At 50.6% G+C, this 9,189-nt stretch overlaps 1 protein-coding gene across 1 annotated transcript; it reads left to right on the forward strand.

The window, feature by feature from the left end:
* The first annotated feature begins 2,221 nt into the window (after positions 1 to 2,221).
* Positions 2,222 to 8,854, forward strand: OCSTAMP (osteoclast stimulatory transmembrane protein). The gene is made up of 3 exons (XM_059037537.2): positions 2,222 to 2,265; positions 4,469 to 5,471; positions 8,280 to 8,854. Exons 1-3 carry the CDS (start codon positions 2,222 to 2,224, stop codon positions 8,640 to 8,642), a joined length of 1,410 nt encoding a protein of 469 aa, XP_058893520.2. The 3' UTR covers positions 8,643 to 8,854.
* The last annotated feature ends 335 nt before the right edge of the window (positions 8,855 to 9,189 follow it).

Genomic DNA, 9,189 nt, shown 5'->3' on the forward strand with positions numbered 1-9,189 from the left:
TCACATTGAATTCTCAACCCTAAGACGCACATACTAGTATTCTCCTCATTATAGCAGAGTACATCCAAGTTCAGAGAGGGACAGTGTCTTTCCCAAGGTCACACAGCACAGTAAGTGGCATAGCTGGCATTTGAGTGAAGGTCTGCCACCTCCATCCCAGGGACGCTGCGGATCAGAGGAACAGCTAGACTGCTCCCTGCATCAGTCCTACTGAGGCCTCTGTCAGAACTTGTAAACCAGTGGCCTTCATGCTGACTTTGGCCCACAGACCTACCAAGACTGGCCTGCACAATGGTCTTTTTTTTTTTTTTTTTTTTTTTTTTGCGGTACGCGGGCCTCTCACTGTTGTGGCCTCTCCCGTTGTGGAGCACAGGCTCCGGACGCGCAGGCTCAGCGGCCGTGGCTCACGGGCCCAGCCGCTCCGCGGCATGTGGGATCTTCCCGGACCGGGGCACAAACCCGCGTCCCCTGCGTCGGCAGGCGGACCCTCAACCACTGCGCCACCAGGGAAGCCCTGGTCTTTCATTTAAAAAAAATACTGGCTTTTGAAACTTGGAGACTTCTACATAAAATTGGGAATGACTGGCATCTTTGGAAAAACTGGCCACCCTGGTAATGTCGGGCGTCATTTTCGAGGGGCTTCAACCCTTGGCTGGAGCGGAGTAGAAGCTACCCTTTTCGAAGGGCCTCCACGTGGCAGTTCACCGCTGTTTCCACCTGGCCCTCTGCTCCTTACCTTAGGTGGCCCCTGCAGTTGTCTGCATCTCCTGCTCTTGGTCTACTCTGTGTGCCCAGTTCTTTGCAGACTTGACAGTGGCCTGGCTTCCTAGAGGGGCTTTTGATCCAGGAAGGGTGTTAAGCCCTCTGAGGACTACAGGTGTCTCATCCAATTGTGTGACTATGAGAATGCCACTTCCCTTATCTGGGCCATGGAACACGCTCCTTCAGGCCTGAGCAAGTGACCCAGGCAATGTCCTTAGAAAGGAAACGACAGGGAGTCTGGAATGCTGCCTAACTGTGCCCCCCGCCCCAGTCCATCCTGTAGCGTGGGGGGCTGGGGGCTCAGGAGAGGCCTCCTGGCGGAGGTGGTCCTGCTGGCAGTGATGGGGCACAGAGACTCTGGAGTGTAGCGGGGAGGAGGGTCTGCTTTCCAGGAAGGGATTGGCTTTCAGAACAGCCCAGAAGTGTACCTGCAGGGCAGTGACGGCGGCAGGGCCCATAAACAGAGAATTCACATTCACGGAGTGCCTGCTCTTGGCAGTGCCAGATGCATCCCAAGGTCAACATGAATCTTGTGAATTCTTCCCTCCCCACCAGTAGGGTCCAGTGGCTGACCAGTAAACTCTGGAGCAAGGAGGCTGACTATAAATCGTGGCTCTGTTACTAAGTGAGCGGCTGAATTAAGGGACTTAAATCTCTGGATCTCAGTTTTCTGAACTGAAGAATGGAAATAACAGTCCCTGCCACAAAGGGTTGTTGGAAAAAAAAGATTCAGTGAACGCCAATAGAAGCTATGTAGCAGCGTGCCTGATACTTAACAAGTGCTCGATACGTGTTACCTGTTCTTATCATTATGCTCTTTTAAGAGGAGAAAACTGAGACAGAGAGGCAAGATCACCTGCCCAAGGTCACACAGCTAGGGAGGGACAGAACTGTGATTGGAAGCCAGGTCCATGTTGGGATAAAGACAGGAAGGGAGCTGAGAGGGAGACCAGAGTCCCTGATGATTGGAAAGAGTCATAGCAGAGGTCCAATTGTCTCCTGTGGGTTTCCACCGCCTAAGAGTTAGGGATCAGGTTCTTCTGGGGGCACATAACTCTGCAGGGGGAGGGAACATGAAGCCAAGCTGAGTTCTAGCCCCAGCACTACCGCTAATGAGCTGTATGGCTTCTCTGAGCCTCAGTTTCCTCCTCTGTAAAATGGGACTAATTCTACCTTCCTGCTATCGGGATTAGGGACTTTGCTTGGAAAAGGCCTTTTCTCTCCTCCCATACCTTCCACTGGCTCCTGCCCTCCGAAAGAGGATGAGTCAGCTTGCCCAACCCCCTGGGAGGTGGGCCCAGGCAGGGCGGGACAAGGCCACCAGAGGCACTTAATTCAGGGCAGAAAAGCAGAAGTGACAGTTCTGGTCACTTGTGGAGGACGGAATTCCCCCCACTTCCTCTCCACTTACCTTCGCTGCCTGAGCCCGCCTGCCCAGATCCACTGCTGTTCAGGGAGCATGAGGGCCCCCCAGGAGATAGCTGAGCATCTCGTCAGGACCGGGTAGGTCTGGGGACTTGGACACTGGGGGTCACAGGCAAGAAAACAGTCAGTGGTCAGGCCTGATGGGTATGAGCTAGGTCTCAGTCTCTGCCATTCCCTGGCTGTGTGACCTTGGGTAAATCCTCACCTCTTTGAGCCTCAGTTTCCCCATCTGTGAAATGGGAGTAATAATAATGTCTACGAGACTGTTGTGAGAATTGAATGAGAAAATGCATGCCTCAATTCCACCCTGCCCTGGTGGAATTGAGGCTCTAGTGACAGGTAATAGCTGACATGGTACTTCCTATGTGCCATGACCTTATGAGGTACTACTTTTACGCACCATTTTACAGATGAGAAAACTGAGGCACGAAGAGCTTAAGAAACTTGACCAAGGTCACACAGATGGTGAGTGATGAAGCAGGGATTTGAACCCAAGCAGTCTGGAGGTCATGCCCTTAACTATCGCTCCGTTCTGTGTATACTGGTTGATACCGATACATAAGTACGCACACCTTACCTGTCCATCCACCATCACCTGTATCCATTTCCTGTGCCTTCCCACCTGCTACTAAGGATGAATAGCCCCTGCTCCTTTCTAAGACCAGCCCCAGCTTCCATGCTCTCAACCTCACCCAGGCCACTCACTGAAGAATATCACACCAGCGAGGCTCCCCTTCATCGATGTCTCCCCTCTTGATTGGATCCCACATCTGCAAACATGCTCAAGTTCCTCCACCTTAAATGAACTTGATTCCATTTCCCATATCAACTACTACACCATTTCTCTGCACCTTTACTGCAGAAATGACCTGAAACCGTTGTCTGCACTCGTGCCTCATGTTCTTCTCCATCCAGCCTCCCTTGGGTCCACTCTCGTGAACAAGCTACCCAGCTGCCCCTGTCCAGGTCACCAGTGACTTCCACGTGGCTAAATCCAATGGTCATTGCTCAGCTCTCATCTTCCTTGACCCATCAGCAGCACTTGACACGTTTGCTCGCTCCCTTCTTCTTGAAACATTTCATTGACTTGGCTTCCCAAGCTCCACAGTGCCTGGTTTCTTGGTCTCCTGTACTGGTTCCTCCTCATCTCCCAACCCATGAACCCTGGAGTGCCACGAAGCTCTGTCCTCGGAGCTCTCTCCTTCCCGTCAACACACTGTCTTAAGGAATCTCATCTACCCCATGGCTTTAAATACCATCTATCAATCCACAACTCCCAGCTTTATATCTCCAGCCTGCCCTCTCCTCTGAATTCCAGATACAATCTGGATGGAAACATCCAATCACACATTCAGCAGCTCTGCCAAATGGCAAGATTGGCACCTCAAATTTCTGACTGCCAGCTGAATTCTTCCTCTCCCCCCTCCACTCAAACCTGTTTCAACCGCAGATTTCCCATCTCAGGAAACAACACCTCAGTGCTTTCAGCTGCTCAGACACAAAACCTCCTTGTCATCCTGAACCCCCCTCTTTCTCTCACACTCACAATCAATCAGTCTGCCAATCGTGTTGGCTCTTCCAGCAAAATGTATCCAGAGCCCAACCTCTTCTTACTATTCCTCTGCTATCACTCTTCCATGGAAGCTCTATGAGGCCAGGAATTCTCCTCTGTTTTATCCGTTCCTGTTTCTCCAATGGCTAGCACATAGTAGTTGCTTAATAAACATCTGTTGAATGAATAAATAAGAGTACAATAGAGGAGAAACATTCCTCAGAGATCAACTGGTCCACTCTTCCCATCCTCTAAATTATAGAGGAGACACTGAGATCCATAAAGGAGTGTCCAGGGTCACACTGAGCTGACCAAGACTATGAATTCAAGTGAAAAAGCATCTCTCCCCATTTCTCTCTCTCTCTTCCTCTCTCTTTCATTTGTGCTTCTCTCTCCATGACTCTTTCATTCCCTTGCACCAGTTGCCCTCACAAGACACAAGCAGCCCAGGTATTCATCCTCTCATCCTCAGGAACTACATGGAAACTAGTTCTTCCCTGACAACTCAGTGAGAATAATCCTGGGGAAGGCTCTGATTGGCTCAGATTAGGTCATGTGGGTTTGGGGTGGGTTACTCTGATTGGCCCACCTGGGAGGAGTGCCCACCACTGTGGTTAAAGGGGTGGAGCCTGTTGGCAGTTGACGAGTTCGTAGGGCAGGGGCATTGGGCAGACACACACAGTGCCCCAACCCTCCTGATAGAGGCTCCCCCTATTTCCTTGTGTGCAGGTGGAGATTCTGGTACCTGGGGCTCCACAAGGCCCTTTCCCTGCTGCAGACCGCCTGGGTTGCCTTCTCCCAGCCTGTCCCAGCCAGCTGTGGCCAGCTGCTGACCCAGCTCCTCCTGTGCGGCTCCCTGGCCATTGCTGCTGCGGGTCTGACCTACCATGGGCTGGTGTCCCTGCTGCTTTATCCTCTAGGGCCCTCGGCCATGGTGGCCACTGTCTGTGGCCTCCTGGCCTTCCTGGGCCTGGGACTGGTGCCACCCGCCCGCTGTCTGTTTGCACTCAGCGTGCCCACCCTGGGCACGGAGCAGGGCCGCCGCCTGCTCCTATCCTGGAGTACCACCACCCTGGCCATCGTTGTGGTGCCCAACATTTTGGCCAACGTGCACGCAGCTGGGCAGGTGCTGAGGTGTGTCACGGAGGGCTCCCTGGAGAGTCTGCTCAACACCACTCACCAGCTGCACAGAGCATCCCAGGCTCTGGGCCCTGACGGCCAAGCAGGCAGCCAGGGCCTGACGCTCCAGGCCCAGGGCAATGGCTCCGCCTTTCGGCTCCATATTTTCAGGGTCACTCAGCAGGTCCTGGAGGACTTCTCTGACCTGGAGTCCTTGGCCCAAGTGGCAGCACTGGGGACCCAGCGGGCAGTCACAGGGCTCTTTGTGCTGGGCCTCCTGGTGGATTCAGCCTGGTACCTCCATCGATACCTGACTGACCTGCAGTTTGATAACATCTATGCTACCTGGCAGCTGGCTCAGCAGCTGGCAGAGGTCAGGGCCACGCACCTGGTGGCCTCCCCACCAACCTGGCTGCTGTGGGCCGCCCGGCCAAGGCTGTCCCAGGGGGAGCTGCTGAGTTGCCTCCTCAGGCTGGGGCGGCTCACGCTGCTTCTGATGGCCACAGCTGTGACAGTGGCCATGGACCACGTGGCCTTCCTCCTGGCGCAGGCAGCCGTGGGCTGGGCTCAGGAGCTTCCCGCCGTGCCCGTCACGCTCACTGTCAAATACGATGTAAGTGCCGTGACAGGAAGGTGGGCATAGAGTCATTTCCTTGAGGGAAAGGATAGGGTTTGTTTTTTTTTTTTTTTTTTTCAGTACGCGGGCCTCTCACTGCTGTGGCCTCTCCCATTGCGGAGCACAGGCTCCGGACGCGCAGGCCCAGCGACCATGTCTCACGGGCCCAGCCGCTCCGCAGCATGCGGGATCCTCCCAGACCGGGGCACGAACCCGTATCCCCCGCATCGGCAGGCGGACTCCCAACCTCTGCGCCACCAGGGAAGCCCAAGGATAGGGTTTTTTAAACCCTTGACTCAAAATTGAATTTTACTCGCCTTCAAGTCGTGGTTCTTGGATACGCTGTGGGATCCAGGGGCTTTGGCAGATGAACCATGTAATTCTTACGGCAGCCTGAGGCAGTGGGTTCTGTTTTCACCCCTTATCGCAGGTGAGGATACTGATACCCAGAGATATTAAAATAATTTGCCCCCCAAGGCCACTCTTCACACGTCACAGCATATCCCAGCCTCATTTTTCTCACTTGTACAAACTGGATCAATCCTCCTTACCCTACAAGGTAACTGTGAGTCTTAAAATGTGGTAGTCTCTAGAAGTACCTAGTCGGCTCCATGCCACATAGGAGATGTTTAATAAGTAGTGACTATTATTAATAGCTCACATCTGTAGATAACAGACTGGAGGAAGCCTTAGGAACAGCCCACGGGCCAATCCTGCCAGCTTCCTGTTTTTATAAACTGAGTTTTATTGGACTCAAATTAGCCATGACTTTGTTTACATATTGTCTATGGCTGCTCTACAAAGCTGAATCATTGCAACAGAGATTGTATGGCCTGCAAAGCCTAAAATATTTACTATTTTAATGGTAATATATATTTACCATCTATTTCCTGTTGGAAAAATTTATGATCTCATCAAGTTTTGTGGTTTTTAATCTTTTCTTTGGCCACAAATCTTTTTCTTTTTAATGGTGAGATCTCACGCAAAAGTCCATTGTGTAAAACATGCCAAAGTGTCAGACCCTGCGTTAATAATATTAATAACTAATATTTGCTGAGTACTTATATATCTACTGGGAAAGTGTTCTTCAAACTGCATGAAATCAATTTAAGGGGTCATGGTCGCTGTTTTTTTTTTTTTTAATGGCTAGAATAGACTAGAAATGTATTTCAGAGTATATCATAGGTGATGGGGGATATACTGTTCTATCAAAATTTTCTTCATAAAATGCATTTCTTACTGTCAGTCACAGTAAAGAAACATGTCAGCCAATGTACTAAGTGCGTTACCTGATTTTTTTGTATTTCATCAAATCTAAGATGCCGTTTTCTGCAAGTCATACCATCATTCTATGCATCATTAGATAAGAAAAGGGTGCCACTTAAACCATGACACAATGCCTTCTTATCATTTAGAATTTTAATTGTATTCATGTAAAACTGTTCACTGATCGTTTAGCATGGATTTATTTTATCATTTTTCTCATGGATAACAAGAAAAATAGCGAAGTAATTTTGTGAAGCTTTTCCTAAAACCTCCTCCCATTCAAGCCTGACTCTTCGCAATGACTCTGGCTGAGTTGTCAGTGTCTGGTTTTTCACCTGATACTGTTCTCTGTGCCTTCGAGAGAGAGCACTCGGATGCTCCACTATGTTTCCCATCATTTTCTTCCAGACTGTGGACACTCAGTCCACAAGTTTTGCTGCTGGCACCCTCTGACCAGAAAGCATGTTACCAGTCGTATTGATTTGAAGACACACCTTCATCGCAAAGATGTGAAAATGTGGGGGGAAAAAAAATAAAAAGAATCCCAGAGCTGTTGAAATAAAATAGTTCATGTAATTGCCACGGTGATCCTGTAAGACAGGAATTACTATCACCGCTGATTTACCGGTGGAGACACCGGGGCTCAGAGAAGTTAGTGAACTTGCCCCAGTTCATCTAGCTTGTAAGTGCAGAACCAGGGCTGCACTGTGACTTTGGTGGACCCTAGACAGGTTTACTTCTGTGGATGCCTTTCTCCAGAAAAAATATTAATGATTGCATTGGTATAATGACAAATATATTAATATTATATGGTAAAACATATTCTTCAACTTAGAAGTTTGGTTTTTAATTCTCATTTTAAAAGAAAATAAAACATTTTCGTAGACCCCTAAAAGTACTGTGGGTCCCCAGCACGGTGCTTTATGGGGAAGACGTCCGTGGGCAGAGCCAGGGTCCAATCCAAGAAGTCCGGCGCCGAAGTTCAAACGGTTAACCTCTGACCTCCCTGCTTCTCTAGACCCCATCCTTCTTGTTCCAACATGCCCCATGGAAACTGTAGGGCCTAATACTTAGGAGCAGGATATTGGGACCCACCCTGGCTGGCACTGACCCCTGGGTGGCCTGCATGTAACCCATGGTGCGACCATAGGTTCCCGTCTTTTAAATGAGGCTCCTCATGGACTCATCCTCGTAAAATTGTGTGCTTACCTGATGGACTAGAACATCTGAAGTTTCACTAAGGGCTCAGAAAAGAGTAAATGCCCTTAAGCATGAATTGGTTTTCTCTAAAGTGTTCCCTGCAAAGAGTAATAACAATATAAATAGCATTTGTATGGTGCTTTTCATTCCGCAAAAAGCCTGTTTCAGATTCCTGATCTCAGTTGACCCTCCTCAAGACGGGGAGATTTTGTGCCCATTTTGCAGATGAGGACGGGGAAAGTTGGACCCGTCCAGACCCACGAGCATCCGGATGTGGTGGGGGGCAGGGAACGGCTGGGATGTCTGTCTGCTGACTTGGCCTTTTTCTCCCTTTTGAAGGCTGCATACACCATCCTGGGCTTCATTCCTTTCCTCTTCAACCAGCCGCCTCCGGAGAGCCCCTTCCTCTCTGCCCACAACTCCTTCCAGTGGGAGCTGCGCTTTATCGCCCCTGGCTGCCCGCTGCTGCCCCCCCGGCGCCCGCACACAGCCGCCCCCCTGGCTGCAGGCGCCCTGCAGCTCGTCGCTTGCTCCACGGTCCTCCTGGAGACCTACGCCCGTCGCCTGAGGCACAGCATCGCTGCCTCCTTCTTCTCGACCCAGGAGGCAAGGAGGGTCCACCACCTTCGTGCCCGGCTCCAGCGAAGATATGACAGGCACCGAGGCCAGCAGCTGGCCCCGGGCACTCCATCCTGCTCCTGAAACCTGGGCCGGGCAGCAAGCACCTAGAACGGCTAGACAGACCTGCTGGATACCTGGAAGGACAGAGAGCAGTGGCGCCGAGAGGAAGGCGCTTTGGAGTCGCCCAGACCTGAGTGGTAACCTTGGCCCTTCTGCTGCCTCCCCTGTGTGACCTTGGGTAGGTCGCTTCACCTCTCTGAGCCTTGGTTTCTATATCTGCATAAGGACTGCGTAACAACAATTAGTGTGACCTACTTTGCACACGGGAATGTGTTAAGGGCGGAATGAGATATTGGGCAGGAAAGGCCTGGATAAACAGAAAAGGACGATGCAAAGTGAAGACAAGGTTCCTCTGGCCGGTGCCAGGTGTCTGTCCAGGCTTCCATCTGCATAGGCTGCTGTACCTGGTAGATGGAGACTTTGCACCCTGACTGTGTCTAAATGCCCCTGGAACTTATTTATATGTCTCTGAATCTTCTGAACTTATTTATAGTCATGCAAATTTTCTTGATTTTATAAATAAATGTATTTATTAAATTCTAAATTAGATTGTTATTCCTTTGCTTCA

The sequence above is a fragment of the Kogia breviceps genome, chromosome 14 (assembly GCF_026419965.1).
Source record: "Kogia breviceps isolate mKogBre1 chromosome 14, mKogBre1 haplotype 1, whole genome shotgun sequence".
In the NCBI taxonomy this organism is placed as follows: domain Eukaryota; kingdom Metazoa; phylum Chordata; class Mammalia; order Artiodactyla; family Physeteridae; genus Kogia; species Kogia breviceps.

What these genes read in the sequence shown, in the direction of transcription:
- OCSTAMP (XM_059037537.2), top strand. Translation starts at nt 2,222, where the DNA reads ATGAGGGCCCCCCAGGAGATAGCTGAGCATCTCGTCAGGACCGG. An exon ending in GAGCATCTCGTCAGGACCGG is followed by an intron (nt 2,266 to 4,468) that starts GTAGGTCTGGGG and finishes CCTTGTGTGCAG; the next exon opens with GTGGAGATTCTGGTACCTGG. An exon ending in CGCTCACTGTCAAATACGAT is followed by an intron (nt 5,472 to 8,279) that starts GTAAGTGCCGTG and finishes TCCCTTTTGAAG; the next exon opens with GCTGCATACACCATCCTGGG.